Source organism: Rhinolophus sinicus, linkage group LG10 (genome assembly GCF_036562045.2).
Source record: "Rhinolophus sinicus isolate RSC01 linkage group LG10, ASM3656204v1, whole genome shotgun sequence".
NCBI classification, from domain to species: Eukaryota; Metazoa; Chordata; class Mammalia; order Chiroptera; family Rhinolophidae; genus Rhinolophus; species Rhinolophus sinicus.
The window spans coordinates 9,783,007-9,801,496 of record NC_133759.1 but is presented as its reverse complement, the minus strand read 5'-3'; the positions used below and the strand labels follow the sequence as shown (position 1 = coordinate 9,801,496).

Here is an 18,490-nt window from a genome sequence, read left to right as displayed (position 1 = left end):
AAGGTTCTGACAGACAGAAATTAGCAAGCAGGAAGAAGAGGTTTTCTAGTAGGGAACACAAATAATGAGGGTCTACATTAAAGGAGAAGTTTTAAAAGGGCCACAGCAAGGAGAAAGAAAATGAATCAGTCTTGGAGAATGCCTTTATGAAATTGATGAAAAGGAGGAGGAATAGAAAAGAAATAATCTCTATCCTTAAGAACTACACAATCTGATTACAGGATGAATAACTAAGAAATGAGATTGATTTTAAACAGAAAAAAGAGAGAAAAAAAAAAAGGAAATCCTAGAAGGAGATGAAATGTGCAGTCCTTACTTCTCCAACACTGTTAGTCCCTCTCCCACCTCCATGACCCAGCAGACAGCATTTAGGGAATGGCCCACTTTGATTAAAGGTCCCAAAAAAACAGGTTGAGCATACGTCTTACAAAGAAAGCTTAATTCAAAGTTCCTTGCTCTCTGTCTTGAAAACATATGCATTAAGAAACTGAACGCGCCAGTCCTGAGTGGTTCTCTCCAGTGTGAGTTCGCTGGTGGTGATTAAAAGTGGAACGCTGACTGAAGGCTTTCCCACACTCAATACATTCATAGGGTTTTTCTCCGGTGTGCACTCTAAGGTGGACAGTGAGCTGTGAGCTGTCACTAAAGGCTTTCCCACAGTCATTACATTTATAGGGCTTCTCCCCAGTATGGGTTCTCTGATGTACCATAAGGCTAGAATTATGACTGAAGACCTTCCCACACTTATTACATTCATAAGGTTTCTCACCAGTATGAATTCTCTGGTGTATAATGAGGTATGAGTTTTGATTGAAGGATTTCCCACACTCATTACATTTATAGGGCTTTTCACCTGTGTGAAGTCTCTGATGTCGAATGAGACTTTTACTCAGGCTGAATGCCTTACCACACTCACTACACTCAAAAGGTTTTTCTCCAGTATGAATTCGCTCATGGTCAGCAAGCTGAGAGTTCTGATTGAAGGCTTTCCCACACTCCTGACATTTGTAAGGTTTTTCCCCACTATGGAGGCGCTGATGTCGAATAAGACTTTTATTCCGACTGAAAGCCTTGCCACAGTCATTACACTCATAAGGCTTCTCCCCAGTATGGATTCTCTGATGGTCAATAAGATTTCTATTAGAACAGAAAGCTTTCCCACACTCATTACACTTGTAGGGTTTCTTGCCAGTGTGAAGTACCTGATGTCGGACAAGATTTTTATTCCGAGTAAAGGTTGCTCCACATTCATTGCATTCATAAGGTTTCTCCCCTGTATGGGTTCTTTGATGGTCATAGAGTTTGGAACTCTCATTGAAAGCTTTTCCACATTCGTTACATTTATATGGTTTCTCCCCATTGTGGAGTCGCTGGTGTTGAATGAGGTGGGAGCTGTGTCGATAGGTCTTCCCACACTTGCTGCATTCATAGGGCTTTTCCCCTGTGTGGATTCTGAGATGAACTATGAGCTGAGAGGTCTGCCTGAAGGTCTTACCACACTCATTACACTCATAGGGTTTCTCCCCAGTGTGGATTCTCTGATGGCCAATAAGGTGTGAACTCCAATTGAAAGCTTTGCCACATTCATCACATTGATAGAATTTCTGTGCCTTCAGAACTCCTTGACGTTCTGCAGGACTGGAGGGCAGATCTGGACGTTCTTCAAGTTCCTTATATTCATCACATCTGTCTTTTGTGGATTTATTTTTATCCTCACCTGTTCTTTCCAAGAAACCACCTTCCGGTTGGCTCCCTTCCTCATCTGAGTATTGCACTTCTAGCTTCTCTAAAGCATCTTCACAGGTACCTGCAGCCTCTGGTCCGCCAGGAGCCATCCCATAGAGGCCTCCTGATGTCCCATCAGAAGACGACTTTGATCCTTTAGAAATTTCCTGCTTCAGAGGCAACTCTGAACTCTCCATCCCAGTCTCCCTTGCTGCCAAGAGAAAGAAGAAAACAGCTTTTACTCATTTCTTGTTCTATTGAGGAAATAGAATCATCAGGAGTCCAAGCACCTCAAAAAAAACTTCACATTACAGGTAAGGAATGAGGTGATATCAAGAACATGAGAGAAAATGAGAAATTACATTTTTCTTCATGAACAGAAAGACAAAGAGCGGGCAGATGGCCGTAGATGAGGGTGGACAAAGAGCGATCAGGACAGACAGAGGTGGATCTACCATAACCAAGTGAGAAGGATAATTGGAAGGCAAGTGTTTGAGAAGGATGTGATATAGCCTGTTGACCCTAGAGCTGGACCCAGGCAATCAGAGGCTCCTTACCCCACGCCCCTGTCCTTGGAATGTTCAATCTACTTGCCTTCCCCAGGCTAGAAGCTTCCCAAGTATGCAGCCTGGGGACAGTAATGTGATGTTGAACCATCTGAACAGTATATAAGGTGTGATTTTAAAATACAGTAAATAGTTAAATAAAAATTTTACAGTAAAAGACATTGCCATTAATCCACATCAAAATACTCCCCCTTGCTTTAAACATACTTATCCCATTGTGCTTTTCACTTTCTGAAGCAGTTCTGGAAGTCCTCTTTCGTGAGTGTCTTTAGTTGCACTGTCATGGCTGCTTTAACATCCTGAATCATTTTGACTTTGGGGAAGAGCCAGAAGTCACATGGTGCCACATAATGAATAAGGTAGAAGAGGACACACTATAATGTTTTTATTTGACAGAAATTGCCTATACCAGAAGCAGTGTATGACACGGAGCGTTGTCATAATAGAGGATGAAACCATTTGCCCATATGTTAATATGTTGTACGTGATCCATGATTTACGGCACACTTTAAAACACACCTTCTCTCAACCGCAGCTCATACCCAAATGACTGAACCGAACAAGTTGAAACTTGTCACACACTGCTCCTAAGGTTCGACGTGCCACTTCCCGTATTGAAGATCCCTGCCTTTCCGTTGGATGGCACTCAGCAGCAGCATTCCCCATATTATTTTATCACAACGGAAAGGCTCCATGTCACACATCACTTCTGGTACGGCAATTTCTGTCAAATAAAAACATTACAGTGTGTCCTCATCCACCTTATTCACTGGATCTGGCACCGTGCAACTTCTGGCTCTTCCCCAAAGTCAAAATGACCATGAAAGGTAAACGTTTTGAATCGATTCAGGACATCACGGCAACCATTAAAGCGCAACTAAGATATTCACAAAAGAGGACATCCAGAACTGCTTCAGAAAATGGCAAGAACGATGGGATAAGGGTGTTCTAAGTGAGGGGGAGTATTTCGAGGGGGATTAATGGCAACGTGTCTTTTACTATAAAAATTTATTTTTTATTTAAACATTCACCGTATTGTGTGATCACACCTCATACGTGCCTGGACCTAGTTAAGGCCTCTACTTAAACTTTTAGGATAATGGGGGGCAGATGCAAAGATCTACTCATGCTGAAGCCACCCAAGAAAAGCCTCCTATGTAAGTTCCTCTGCTTCTTAAACAGGCCACCTACCATCTGGAGTGGTCTGCCTCTTTCTTCAGTCATTTTTTCACCTCCGTGTATAGGGGCCAGTTTAGGATTTCACCCAGGAATCTCCTGAGGTTATAAACCAACACCAACAAACCAGATTGTAAATAATGGTAGGATCTTGCAGAAGTAACTTAGATGTTATTTCTCCTTAGTAAAATTATAAACTCTAAGGTCCTTTCGAACCATTACATTGTATGCTTCTGTGGTTCTCAGCAAAAATGTTGGATAAGAGTGAGCAATGCCAAATACCTCAAATCAAACATGACACACAGCATGGGCAAACATGAACGTTGAAGGGAGATTTACATTATGAAGGTATGATTAGGAAAAAAGTGTAAAAAAGAAGTGATTCTGGGGCAACAGGAAAGTACCAGGATTTTCAGAAGCTATAGGTTTAGAAATTCTGGGGAAAGTAATGAAGAGGAGAACACAGTTCTAAAAGTGGGGATCCTCTAGATCCTGTAGCTCTGGACTGGTAAGAGACAGTACTGCACTCCTGTAAAAATTAAGAAGGGCATCAATAATTTTAAATATAAATCAAAATACGTCTTTGGCATCTTGATAATCTGCAATTATAAGGACTGAGCAGTTGAATATGGGTTTTTGAATTCTAGAATTTTTTAATACCAAAGCTGGGAGAAGGCAGGGCAATCATGTGTATAGCTAAACACAAAAATCTTGGTTCCTTTCAATCAAATCTAAACCAAGGCTACAAATCATCATGCTACTTTAGAATGTGGAAGTTGCAGATTTCTGAATCCCTGACTCCTGAGCCCACCCTCTCCAGAGTAGGCTACTGTCCTAGACTTGTCAATCGCACAACTATCCTGACAACAGCACCTTCAAGGAAGCTGCCCTGCTCCAGTCTTTCCTGAAGGGGAAGCTAAGGCAACCATGCTGTGTGCAAAGTACACAGCCCATCCTATGATGGAATCACCTGGCTCAGGTGACTGGACCAGGGCCAGGCAATACACCCAAGTGTACATTAGACATCGGCCCCTGCTGTGGCCAGAGCCAAAGTTCTGCCCAAACAAGACATGATATTTCACTGCTGAACCACCCTCGGAGTCCCTGTCTAAGGAAACTCAGAACAGGAAGTAGGGCAACGTGAAGGAAACTACAAGTAAAAGCTCGAGCTGAAATGATGCATGGAGAGAAGTCAAGCCACTAGGAGCCACAGTGAGCAGGAAGCGTGAGGTACAGAAAGTCTAATCTAGTTCAATTCAGCTAGGAGCGGCCAAAAGATTCAGAGTAAAGAGAACGGGTAGCAGTGGGAGGACAAAACAGATATGCAGGGAGCAGCCGTGTGACATTCCCAGTACAAGGACGTGTAACATTTGTTTCCTTTTGTTGCTCACGCTCCCAGGCTCCCCAGTCTCAACAGGCCCTGCTTCTCCAAGTCTGGTATAGCAATTGTTTTGTTCAGGGTTCCCACTCCTTTAGCCTTGTTGTAAGTAACACAGCTCATTACTTACGATACGGTGAGTGGCTCTGTTCCTTACAACCACAGATTCTAACTAAACCACCCTGCCTCAACAAACATGAAAATGAGGGTGACTGCCTAGGAATACGACCAAGGACTCCAGTCTTCAAAGAAAGGGCGAACCCAGCCTCTGTAACCATGAACATGGGTAAACCTAAATACCTCCTGGCCCTTTCAAACTCAGAATGAAAGACTCAGAGCACAGGAAAGAGGTGGGAGCCAGTGAGCTGAACCTGCCCTGTTCAATCCAGGTATCCTAATGCAGCAGGGTCCTCCGTGTCCCAACTAGCTTTTGAGGACGGAAGAAAAGCTTCATTCATCAACTTGTTAACATTCTACCACAGACGTGAGCCCTGGGGCCCTGGAAACCTCAGCTGGGTCAGACCTCTTCTCCCAGACCTTCACACCTTAACCCATTCTCATTCCACAATGAAAATGACTTTGAGAAGACCAGGGAAAATCCCAAGCAGTCCACTGGCCATTTTCCAGGGACACTTTCTTCTGTTTGTTATTTTGCTTCTTCAATTCATATGCAATGTCATTTTGTTTGTTTGCTTTCCTTTTCAAGTCCCCATTAAATAGTCCCTTATTCTCTGGTTTGTCCTACCAGTGTGAGGGTACATAGGTTTATTTTATACATTGATAATAAGCAAACAAGAAAGACTGCTTCCAGTACATATTTTAAATGTTAAAATAATACTTACACAAATATCTCAATTAAGAAATAAGCTCAAACTCAGTGCCCAAAACTTGGCTTCTAAATACCATCTTCCAGTAAACGGAACCAAGGGTCTTTGGAGAAGTGGTTGCCAGCGCTGGGGAGAGAAGATACAAGATGAGTATTCTGCAGTGCCAGAGTGTCAGGGAGACACACAATAAACATGGGAGCACTTGAAGAGCAAGCAGGAGCCAACCACAGAGAGCTCCCAATGCCCAAAGCTACAATGATGTAAGCAACAGAATAAACAACAGCAGCACTGCATTATAGGCCAAAGAATAAATGACACATACAACTCACACAGAGATATAATAAAAAAACAAAACAGGGAGAAGGCACAACTCTTCCTCACAAACAATTCCAGTTAATGAATGGAGAAAGAACCACAGAAATGAAAGTCACCATTTAATAACTGCTGCAGGCAAGATCCATCAAGGAATGCTAATTGGTGGGTGAACATTAAGGAGAAACAGGATATTTCTATGCAAAATCTCAAAGTATAGTCCCCCAAATATTTACTAATTACAAGGGAAAGACAGTAAGTATCGTTACAGTGGTGAAACCTGGCAGGCACCATGGGATCAAGATCAGTATCACCAGTAATAAGACAGACGGCATTATCCTCAATCAAGCAGAAGAAAACATAACAAAACCATATTGACGGTCATTCTAAAAACACTACTACGAAATACTTCAGAAGTATCGATGTCACGAAAAACAGGAAAAGCCTGAGTGAGGCACTGCCACAGATTGAAGGAGGTAAGGAGACATGACAACTAAAGGAAATGAAGAATTCTACATTGGATCCTGGAACACAAAAGGTCATTAGGCAGAAACTGACGAACTCGGATTAAACTCAGAAGTTTAATCAATCACGTTGTACCACTGTAAATTTCTTAGGTTTGATGACTGTACTATAGTTATGCAAGGTATTAACTTTAGGCAACTGGCTAAAGAGTATAAGGGAACTCTGTACAGTTCTGAAACCCTCCCTATGTCTATACTTATTCAAAATAAAAAGGTTTGAAATTGAAAACGTTTCAGTTGTTATCCTTTTTTTCTGACTTATTTCCATCTTCGCGATTTAGGATCAACTCAGCAATCAAGGACACTAAATACAGTCAATTCTTACCTCCTTCAATTGGGATTCATTCTTTCATTAATATAACAGGTGGGTGAGGACAACTACTATGTCCCAGGCACTAAAGTCACAGCAGTGAATACAGCACACAAAACGCACTGCCTGGAGGACCTTATGGGAAGACAATGAAATAAAATACACAGTATGTCAGACCATGACAGGCGCTGTGTATGTAGTAAACAAAACAAGGAGGAGAAGAAGAGGTCTAAGATCAGGGAGGGAAAGTGTAAGCTCAAAAATTCTGTCCTATAGAGCGCGTCACCATGAAGGAGCTCTTTCTGAGTGTGTGATATAAAAACTCTGGAGCCTGCAGGATAGAGTTATGTTTACTATGCTTTCTTCATTTTCACTCACAAGCAACTCTCTGACATCACAGAAAGCTGATACACTAACACCCCCTGGGGATCAGGAGCCACAGAAAACTTAATGGTGCAACACAGTATTTTGGATGCTTTTGTCAGTTCCCTTTTTAAGCACATAGTGAGGTTTATCTTCAAAACATTCCCATCCTTTCAGCTTAAGTTAGGATTACTTATTTAACCAGAATTTGTCTGCCTTTCTTCAGCATTAACATAACAGCAAGAGCAGCTTCACTGGTCAGTCCCAGAATATGCAGATACCCACGTGTCTATACCAGATAGAAGTTCCCTAAAACCCTTCATCAAAACTTGGCTAAAACCACTCCTTGTCATTTCCTTGCAAAATAACCAACTAGTAGAATGAGTCGTCACTTTTGAACTACAAATGGTTTGAAACCGAATGGTGATCTTTCCTGGCTACCACTTTTAACTTAGGAAGGAGACTATTTTTGATTTCTTAGGCCTGTGCAAGTCAGAAGACGGTACAGCGGCTTTAGGTTAGAGACGCACCTTATGTTTAAAAAACTGCATTTTTCATACTACTCTCATTTTGATACCAGACAAGCACCGTAATAAACAAGACTTTGCTATTTTTCTTCACAAACTTTGCTTGTTGAGCATTTACAGCCTCATGTACTGTGTACTACGGGAAATAAAGTGCAAACAAAATGTTTTCTTTTAATTATACTTTCAAAAATGTCTTGGTGGTGTCCTAAGGCTAGCACTAAAATTAACCAGTGTATGAACAAATACATTCTGCAAATTAAAAGTATTATAATTTTCAAAACAGCATGGTATAAATGTACTTAATGCCACTGAATTAGACACTTTAAAATGGATAAAATGATAAAATGTTTAGTTATCTACGATAAATGTTATGTGCATTTTATCACAATACCCAAATGTTTTCTAAAAGCATTATACGAATATCAGATCATTATGTTGTAGATCTGAAACTGTTATATGTCGATTATACCTCAATAAGAAATGAATTTAAAAATAAATAAAATGTGAAATACATGTTTATAAAACAATATGATCCCGTTCGTATAAACATGTATATAAGTTTGCATACTTACACACAAACTTTAAAATTTTAGCAAGACTCCTGAGGAAAACGTTTGCTGATTGCAGTTAGTTTTACTTTTCTTACACTCACCGGAGTCACCTAATCGTCCGTAATGAGTACCGTTTGTTTGCATAATCCGGAAAAGAGCGAAAGCAAGGAAACTATTGCCCCAGATTCCCTCCGCCGAGCGTCCCAGGCGGAGAAGCGCTCCCAGACCCGCCCTCCCCGCCGCGGGAGGCGATCCCGGGCCAGCGCAGCCGCCCCCGGCGCAGCCTCCTGGCCGGGCCTCACCGCCGACCCCACCCCGACTAGGCCAGGCGCTGTCGCTCCCTCCCGCAACCCTGCGCCCGCACAGCAGCCTTCGGCCCACCCACCCCCAGTGCCCTGCAGGACTGCTCACCACGCTCCAGGCGCCGACGGTCAGACATTCAGCTGCCCCATCCGTCCCGCGCCTCTTTCCACACGACCCGGTTGCGCATGCGCGTTGCCTCCCGGGCCTCGGCGGCCTCTCTAGGAACTTTGGAGGGCCCACGTCTTGGCTTGTTCCGGGTTCCAGTGCAGTGCGGGCCAGCCCGGGGCCACCCGCGGGCACTTCCCCAATACACACTCCCTCTCCCGCTGGACGCCTGCCCTCCACTCTCTGATACCCATTCGAGCCCCAGAGCTCTATCAGCCTTGGCCAGTTTTCCCATTTCCCTCCCAATTTGTGTGTGCCCTATTGCCCTTGGGTCTTCCCTACCCCCAGCGAAGACTAGGATCCAAAGCCGGGGGTCAAAATAGACACCAGTAATATCTAGCTGATGGGTTTTGCCTGGGAGGAGTTGTTAAGGGGTCACTCATTACTTTCTGGTGACCCCCTTCAATGAGGGGAACCAAACCTTAAGGGAGGCTGGTTTCCAGGACTTTTTTCCCCATCATCACCACAACTCGCGTTACTTGCTCATTCCCAGTCACAGGCACACAAAACTTGACCTTCCCACACCTGCAGTTGTTTACTCCTATGCGTGAGGTTTAACCAGGCTCCCGTAGTGAGTAAACAGCGATGCTGCTGGCTAATACAGGTTATCCTAAAGCAGCAGGTTTGTGGATGGATAGGCTTGAAGAAGAGCTGAAGCAGCATCAGGACGCTTCCCAGCCTCTAGGAACAAATGTCTTTTAGCAACTGGCACCAAAGAACCTGGAGGGTGTGGAGCCAATGCCATAAAGTGTGCCTGTTGTCATTGCAAAAGCATGCTACAAGCTGCTGTGCAAAGGGCCAGGTCGCTGTTCTGGTTACCCTCTGGTATATGTTTTCTAGTGGCAGGCCCCAGCATCTTGCCAACTGATCTTTCAGTAGGAAGGATGCCCTTCTGTTCCCTGAGGTTCTCTGCTCCACCCATCTGAACCACCCCAATGCCCCACCACCAAAGATGGAAACAGAGACTAGAGCCTGGCAACAGAGTGATGGTGATGAGGTGGAGGAGAAACCAATGGCACATTCAAACAGGGTGACTGCGAAGGATTCAAGGGGCGATTTACAAAAGGCATAAGCATTAAAGAAACATGACGCGTGGTGGTAGAGAACCCCAGAGCTAACTATAGCTACTGGAAGCTAACAGACAGAAGTCAGGGCCTTCAGTTGAGGGATACAGCCAACCCATAGTGCAGTATAGAGGGAGCTGGTGTAACTGCAGAACCAGCTCAAAATGGTCCTATCCTATTTAACAAGCGACTTAGTTGCTTTTCAGCGACAGCAGGCCAAAACCACAAGTCATGCAGCCAAGGCATACAGGGGGCCCTCCAGCTGCGCCAAGAACCAAAGTCTCTTCTCCCTCCCAACCCCCACAACAGAACTAAAGGACCAGGATAAATGGGAACTTGAACACAGGAACCCTTTCAGAAGCAAAGGTCCAGGAAGATCTGTTGCTGGACGCCCCATACCATAAACAGCTATGCTCCAACAGCCTCCAATTAAAACTTGTCCCACCAGTGCTTCTGCATACCTGTCCCCGCTAAACCCTTAAAACCTGCCCTGATCCCTGAATAGACAAGTTCAAGTTCTTCCAGCACAAGTCGCCAGTTCTCTGTCATGTAGCGCTATACAATAAATGCCACTTTCTTTCACTGCACCCCGTAACTGGCTATCCCAGCGCTGGGTGGATGAATTCTTTGCTCGGTTACACCAGGGGAATAGTACCATGAACCTGACTCTCCTGATCTCCTGCCAGGGCCTGCCACTGGCTGGACCCAACTGAAAGCTGGTCGGTATTAGGCATGGCCAGAGGAATGAGTCGTAGGAGACCAAGATTGGTCTATTAGAATTTCTTTGGCGTGTTTGAGCTGTGGGAGGTCAGGCTAGAGCAGAGGGAAAAGATTGTAACCTCTCTGAGCAAAGAGGGGTATGGAGTTTTATAGGAGGGGGTAAACGAGGCTGTTTTCGTTGACAAAGGGTTTCAGGGCATGACCAAGCCCCCACAGCTCCACACTCTGGCCCCAGGTCGCCATCCAGCCTGCCCAGGCCCACTGATCACAGGCCCTTCAAAGATTAAACAAGACATGATCAAGACAAGATGGTTTTTAAGATAAGGTTTATATGGCTTAACAGTGGGCAGTTCAAGGTCAGCCTACCAAATCTCAGGGCAGGGTTGGGAAGGACAGAGACTGAATCTGCAGTGTGTGCACGAAAAGGGGTTCTATGGAAAGTCACCTCACAGGGTGATCTGATCAAAAATTCCTAACTGGGCAAGTCATGGTGGGTACTCACACCCCAGGCAAATAACTTCTGTAGTGAAAAGTTTTAAGCAAGCCCTGACCATTGATGGTTTTTGTGCATCTAATCTAACAAACCTTTGAGATGCCAGAAGTAATATCCCTGGAAGGCATAATCGCCCTTAAGAAAGCGTGTAATCCTGTAATCCAATCCCCACCTTACTTTCTCCAGCCCTCATGTAATCTTCCTTATAGTCCCTCCTTAATTTCAAGTACAAAAAAGAAATTGCAAAACTATTATTCTCTAGAGTGTTTGAGCTCTTCCTCCCGGCATATGTAGTCAGTTTGGCTCAAATAAATTATAAAAATTCTGTACAGATTTGGACATTTCTTATGTCAACAGGGGCAACTGGAAAATATCCAATATACCCCAAAAGGAAACTGGGAACTGCTTGTCTTTGCCTCATGTGTCCATTAATTTCCATTTGAAATAATGTTCTTAGGTCATTAGACTCAGGAGGAGGGAGGTGTCAACATTCATAACCCCCCCTCCATAGGAAAGAGTATTGAGTTTTATCTGATTTTAAACAAAAATTTCCCTTTGCGGGAGAGCTTGAGCAAGTTCTCTGTGTTTGGGTGTGCTTACCAGATGTTTCTCAGCATGAAGGCAGCTAATATATATAGCACCCAGATTGGTGTGATCAAACAGATCGATCAGATCACACCCACCAGAATTTACAAAGCTGCAAGAGCAGCCACTAGGAGCGCAGCTCTGTTTTGAACTGTTGAACAGCTTCTTGAAGCTCAGCCCACCTTTGCAAATACCTGATTTCTCTGAGAGCCTCAGCACCAACATGGTAGCAATGAGGTTTCTTCCCTTCTGTTGGGAGGCCTATTCTTTTACATTGGGCCAGTTTGCTTGGTATGAGTTCAAGGCAGAGCAACTCCAACTTTAATAATGCATCTGAATACGAATCATGTGGCGTGAAACTGGCTTAACTGGTTAAACTGCAGATTCTAACTCAGGAGGTCGGGGGAGGGGCCAAAGAGCATTTCTGACAAATTCCCAGCTGTGCCCATGCTGTGTTCCTGTAGGAGGCTTTGTGTAGCAAAGACCTGTGAATGTAAATCACTAGCTCTTAACTTGCTGCAGGTTATAACCCCTTGGAGAGCTTTTAAAGAATCCACACCTCATATCAATTAAATTCAAAACTTTGCTGATGGGACCCAGGCATCCCTAGTTCTTTAACTCCCCAGGGTGATTCCAATGTGTAGCCAAGGTGTGATCCTAGCAATACAGGATTCTTCCTTAAGCCTGATTCCCTGCTGCAAGCAAAAGCCATATGCTGAAGGTTTTTTGTTAGTTTGCCTGTTTTAAAATTTAAAATGAATCTGGTTTCTGCCTCTAAAAGGAAGAGGGAATGTCCCCCCTTCATTTTTTCCCTCCTATATTGAAATGTGGGAGAAATAAGTTTGGGTATGGGTGTGGGTGGGGGTAGGGGTCTGGAATGTGACCAAAGGCAAAAAGAAAAGAATGTTATGGACAGAAAAAAGAGGTCCACCCACTAAACCTGACAAACTCAGGGGAGGCCAGTGTGGTGGGCACTAGAGACTGAAAGTAACCACATAGGGACGGTCTGAACATGAAAATTCCTAACTAAAAGCGGGTCATGGCAGGTAGTCACATCCTTGGCGTGTAGCTTCCTAGGCAAAGGTCATTCTTTACTGCAGGTGAGACTGTTTACTTTCTTTTTGCATCTAAGATAACATACTCTTGGAATGTCAGAGTAATCCTTTTTTCCGGCCCCTTAGGGCACAGCCCAGCCCACCAGACCACAGAATCCCTCTTGTTATTTTGTTCCCTAAATACCATCTCTATGTGCTGTATATGTTAATTATTAACCAATGTAAAAGAAGTATGTGTCTGTTTTACTTTTTATCCTATCCTTGCTTTGCTTTCTTCCCACTCCTTTAATCACCAATGGATTTCATGTAACCTTCCTTACATCTCCTCCTTTGTTTCCAATGTATAGAATAAGCTGCAAAACCCATTCTCCAGAGCATTGTTGAGATTTTGCTTCCCAGCAATTGTCGTCAGTTTGGCTCAAATAAACTCATTAAAATTCTCTACAGGTTTGGACGTTTCTTATGTCAACAATGTAAAACTGAGACTCAGCTGTGGGCAAATGACAGAAAGCAAATTGTCCTGGTAGAATTTTCACTCCTCTTCTGGCCATCAGTCGTGTCTTTGAAGGCTATCTGCCTTTCCCAACACCAAGACACTACATTATCTACTATGGATACAGACTGCAGCCTAGTGGGGAAACTAAGCCATTACACTAATAACTTAATTTTAATTGGCTACAAACGCTGTTAAAAATGTAGCAGGGTTATTTAATTGAGAGTGTCAACAAAAATTCCAAAATAAATTAAAAGAGAGTTTTATTCGTATACGATTTGCAAATCAGAGAATGTAGCCCTCGGTATGAACAGAAGACACGCTAGGTTTTTAAAGGCAGAAGTTGCAGGGAGCTCCTGATCAAACAGATGGGTTGTTAGGGGAAACAAGACCACAAACTTACATTATTTATTTTCTGATTGGTGGGGGAAACTGGACTTTTCAAAGGTAGGCTGACTCAATGGTCAGTAAGTGGAGCTGTGATACTAAAACAATGGGTAACATATGATTAGGCATTTGTCAACGTCCTAATTCCTGTCTGGGCTTGTAGCACAAAAGCTCTTGGGTTACTTATCAATAGAAATCAAACAGCTCAAAAGACTGTTTGTTCTGCAGTTTGTTTCCAGGTCCAGAAAATAGTCATGCTCTGTAAGCAGCCTCAGAGTTCAAACTGCAAAAATCCAAATGTTTGGGCCACAAATTATATTATGAAAGTTCTTATCAGTCCTCAAGAGTGATGATTATAATGCCTGTATGTTTTCTTGTACACCGCACACTTCCTATAGCTCTTAGCACACTGCCTGCCACAGGTTGGTTTGGGTTACCCTAGAAAATAGAGTTGGTAATCCCGTCCACCACGTGACAACAAACAGAGAAGAACCAGGTTCTCACCAGACACCAAATCTGCCAGCACCTTGATCTTCAACTTCCCAACCTCCAGAACTGTGAGAAATAAATGTCTGCTGTTTGTGAGTTAAGAAAGAGAAGAGAGGAGAGGGGAGAGGGGAGAGGGGAGAGGGGAGAGGGGAGAGGGGAGAGGCGAGGTGAAGAAAAGAAAGAAGAAAATCGGGTTGGTAAGTGGAACAGCCACTGGGAACAAATCCTTTGGTCTTTTCACTATAGTTCTCCATCATTTCTCTCCTGTCCCACCTCCATCTCCAGGAAGAGTAGGGGGCAGCATGGTTTTGAGCTGGGATCCCAGAACCTAGGGGGAGTGGGTTGTGGGCAAAGTAGAACTAGATAGACTGAAGGACATGATTCCAGTGAAACCAAAGGCCCTCTCTGAGAATAGGCACCCCCAGGGAAGCAGGGGTGATCCAAAGCACCAGGCCAACAGTGTACTCAAAGATCAAGAACACAGCCAAGACTAAGGTCAAAACTCACACCAAGAGGTCAGAGCAGGCTGCTTCCTGGGCTGTAACCTGAAGAAACTTTGAGGCATTATGAACCAGAGAAGGAGATACAAAGCACTATAAGCTTTAGTTTTTACATATGGTTATGGCTACTCCGGTTCTTATCGTTTTTTTAAAGTTTCTATATAACAGTTGGTAAATAGTAGCTGCTCTGAACCCCATAGGGGCTCCCCCAAAGGCCTCCTGAATCATCCACATGATCCAATCACTAAAGGGTTAATGCCTGGCCCTTCAGACCTGCTCTCCTCCAATCAGGCTGGTACAAATTGTTAATATTTTAAATATCCCCACTGAGGGGAGGAGAGACCTAAACAGCACTTTCAGTTCTGTGTGTGGCCAAATACCCCTCCTTATCTGCAACTCCTCACAGGTAGAATGAGACCAGGTGGAAAGAGAGCTTTTTCAGCAATTCTCCTGATCCCCTAATTAACCCATTAGTTGCTGTATCACATGAATCATTCAGGGTTGGAATAATTGTAAAACAATGAAAGATGAAGTGGATTCACAAGGTAGAGACAACTAGTATCAGAGGGCCGTGGGGCTAGGGACCGCCTCTATTCTTAACAATCCTGGATGATTGTTCTCTACATGGGGGAAGATGGCAGGGTGATTGCTAGAAGGAGAACTGAATGTGCTCCATGCTCATGGCCTCCCATATGGCTTCGCTCTGGTTACCAGCAGAAGGTATACATTCTTCTGTGTTGCCTGGCTGCCAGGGTGTTAGTGGAGCTGGGCGTAAACAGAATCTGCAACATGGAGAAGCCATAATTGTCCTGTTGGAGATGTTGGAGTGTAACAAGTTGGATGCAGATTTACAGAAGGCAAGACGAGAGGACCAGGGGAGTTATTAGATGTTCTTGAGTATACAGTTAACACTTGATGTGTGGTCATCAATCACTGGAAAGTGGGCAGAAAATGGGTAAATACAGAGTCAGAATGCCTCAACTGTTCCTTCCAAAATCAGGAGACAGACTGGAAACAGTCATCAGAAATCCAGTGGCGGGGTAATCATAGGGCCAGGGCATCTCCTTGATGAACAGGTAGGCCAGGACTGATATGGACAGGGGACTCAGGTGAAGTGTATCAATGCCACCATGTGAGGGATGTAGGTCAGTGATGAGGTACGGAGTAACCCATCTGAGTTTTGTTTGGATGTTTGGCATAAGTGTTACAATTCCTCAGGCCTCCCAGGCTTAGCTATGGTCAACGTATGGTTTCATGAGTGCCAAAACGTGGGTGTAATTCCCGAAATGAGGAGTAGCGGGTCCTAAAGCCTAACATCAAGATCGTCAAGAGAAGAAAGACTGTAAATTCAGGTGGAATAGTGGTCTAGATGGAACACAGGGGCTAATGCTACATTTACAACCCATAGAGGAATGAGAAAATGTAGTGTTTCTCAAATTTGTCCACAATTCTCTGCTACTCCTTCCTTCAAGAGATGGAGCTTAATTTCCCTCCGCTTGAATGTGGGCTGGATTTAGTGACTTGCTCCTTATAAATATAATAAGGCAGAAGTGATGATGTGTCACTTCTAAAACTAAATCATAAAAAGACCTGTGGCTTCCTCTTTGTTCTCTGTCTTCCTGAGACCACTCACACGGAGGGAAGCTAGCTGCCATGTCTTGAGAACACTTGCACAACCTTATGGGAGGCCCACATGGTGAGAAACTGAGGACTCTTCCCAGCAGCTAGTGAAAAACTCAAGCTTCTTCTCAATAGTCGTGTGAGTGAGTCATCTTGGTAGTGGCTCCTCCAGCCCCAGTCAAACCTTCAGATGATTACAACCCTGGCCAACATCATGACTACAATCTCAGAAAATACCTTAACCCCGAATAGCACAAGCTGCTCCTGAATGTCTTGTTCACAGAAACTGTGAGATAAGAAATGTTTGTTGTTTAAGCCATAAGTTTTGTGGTATGTAATAATAGATAGATATGTGATATGTAATAATAGATAGATAACAAATACACAAAGTTTTTAAAAACTCCCAAATTTCTCACGTTGTCCTTGGTCTGCAGTCCCTGACTCCCTGTCTGAAATGGCACTTGGAAATTTTGAAATAGTCTTATACCTTAGTTTGGACTTTCTTCAACACACATAAGAGACAGATCAAACAAGTTTAAGCAAAGGGGGAAATTACTGGAAAGATCTTATATCAACACTTGGAATGGTAGAGGTGCAGCAGGGTCTTAAAAGTCATTGGAAACAGACTAGAAAGTCTGTCAGAACACATCAAATGGCTTTGTCCTCAGTTCCAATTCAAAAAACTCAGGAAAAAATTTTAATTGACCCATTGAGGTTGCATGCTCATCCCTAGACCAATCTGCACTGGTGGGGCAAGATTTCTGATTCAAGAAATTTTGCATATTAGATTACCTGAAACAAACCCTCCTGTACAGAGACGTGGAAATTTGAAAATATGAAAGAGATTTTAAGAAACATAGAGGAAGGAATTAGAAGGAGTCAATTAGGAAGGAGTTCCAGCAAAGAATACAAAAATAACTGGACATGTTCAAAGATAGACGAAAAGGGTTCCTGGACCCAATTCCAACGTGTGTGTGGAGGTTTCCCCACACGAAGACTTCTGAATCCAAGAATTCACCTCAATTCTGGCACTATTTACCCAGAGATAGAATCAGATTCTTCAGGTAAAGGGCTCAGTCCCATAAGACCACACTCCAGTTCAGATGCCAGGGGCTACAAATCAGAGCCCTACGATTCCCTCCTCAATTTTGATTAATTTGCTATAATGGCTCACCGAACTCAAGAAAACCCATTTACTCACTAGATTACCAATTTATTCAAAGGATATTAAAGGATACAAATCTACAGCCAGATGAAGAGATACATACAGCAAGGTCCCAAACAAAGGAGCTTCTCTCCTTGTGGAGCTTGGGGCCCCACACAATGGCAAATGGAAGCTCCTGGTTCCCCACCAAGGAAGGTCTCCCAAAAAGGGGGGGCTAAAAGCTGTCCTTTGGGGATTTTATGGAGGCTTCATTACTTAGTCATGGGCAATTGATTCAACCTCAAGCCCCTCCCCTCCCTGGAAATTAGAGGGCAGACCTGAAAGTTCCAATCCTCTAAGGACATGGTTGGCTTCTATTGGCAACCAGCCCTCCATCCTTAGGTTATTTGTAAAAGTCACCTTCATCAATATAAACCCAGGCACTGGATTTTTATAAAGTTCCCCAAGAGGTCCCTCTGTGCGTTAGAGTTGAGAAGCACTGGCCTAAACTTGTTTTGTTCCCTGTGGAAAGGCTCCACATTGATTTCTTATAAAAGGTTAATAGGCGCCTCCTCTATTTGTCCCAGTAAGGCTGGATACAGTCTGATTGGAGGGTGGGGTTGCGTAAAAATCTGCTCCACCCAAGTTGTCCTTGACCCCAAGGCTGGCCAATGATTCTAGCTTGCTCCCGCTCTATCCTCAGATTTGAGTCCACAGCTGTCAGCATGACCTGCTCATTGGTATTGGGTAGAAGGCCTTAATCTCATTTGTGCCCTTGGCTCCCAGCTTCTCCTCCTTGGGACTGCAGGGCTCCTAGAGATGGAGCAGGAATTGTAAACAAAAGGCTCCACCCAAACCAGTGCATTTCAGACTTTAAGGTACATACAAATCACACGGTACCTTGCTAAAGTGATTCTGATTCATCACATATTCTTCTGTTCTCACTTGGTACAGGGCTCCAGCTTCTCCTGCCTCTCTTGTAGTATGGTGTATGGCATATTTTTCTTGAATATTTTTAATATCTAACTTGCCTAGGTAAAAAATTTTTTTTTTTTGGTAAAAATATTTTTGCTGGCCCATTTCACTTTAGTGGATTTGGCACATGGTAAAGTGAGATATTGACTTTCTACATATACTCACACAGCTCTGAAAAACAGGAGCTCAGACTCTCCCCCCCAACACTTTTCCTTTTCATTGCTTGCTGGATATTTCA

General features: G+C 43.7%; 2 protein-coding genes across 3 annotated transcripts in view; both read right to left on the bottom strand.

Moving 5' to 3' along the window:
• Window positions 1-5,756, bottom strand: part of ZNF445 (zinc finger protein 445) — a 35,041-nt gene extending 29,285 nt beyond the window's left edge. Inside the window, exon 1 of the mRNA XM_074312530.1 lies at window positions 5,688-5,756. The gene's annotated coding sequence lies outside the window, so the exon portion shown is untranslated. The remainder of the gene's footprint in view (window positions 1-5,687) is intronic.
• LOC109443559 (uncharacterized) lies at window positions 130-8,729 on the bottom strand. Of its 2 annotated transcripts, XM_074312533.1 has the most exons (3): window positions 8,671-8,696; window positions 5,688-5,798; window positions 130-1,936 (listed from the first exon to the last, which is right to left on the bottom strand). In XM_074312533.1, exon 3 carries the CDS (start codon window positions 1,920-1,922, stop codon window positions 480-482), a length of 1,443 nt encoding a protein of 480 aa, XP_074168634.1. In that variant the 5' UTR covers window positions 1,923-1,936; window positions 5,688-5,798; window positions 8,671-8,696; the 3' UTR covers window positions 130-479. The 2 variants fall into 2 exon arrangements, with proteins under 2 accessions (XP_074168634.1, XP_019579659.2); XM_019724100.2 differs by lacking the exon at window positions 5,688-5,798 and having other exon boundaries at window positions 8,671-8,729.
• Between the last annotated feature and the right edge of the window lie 9,761 nt (window positions 8,730-18,490).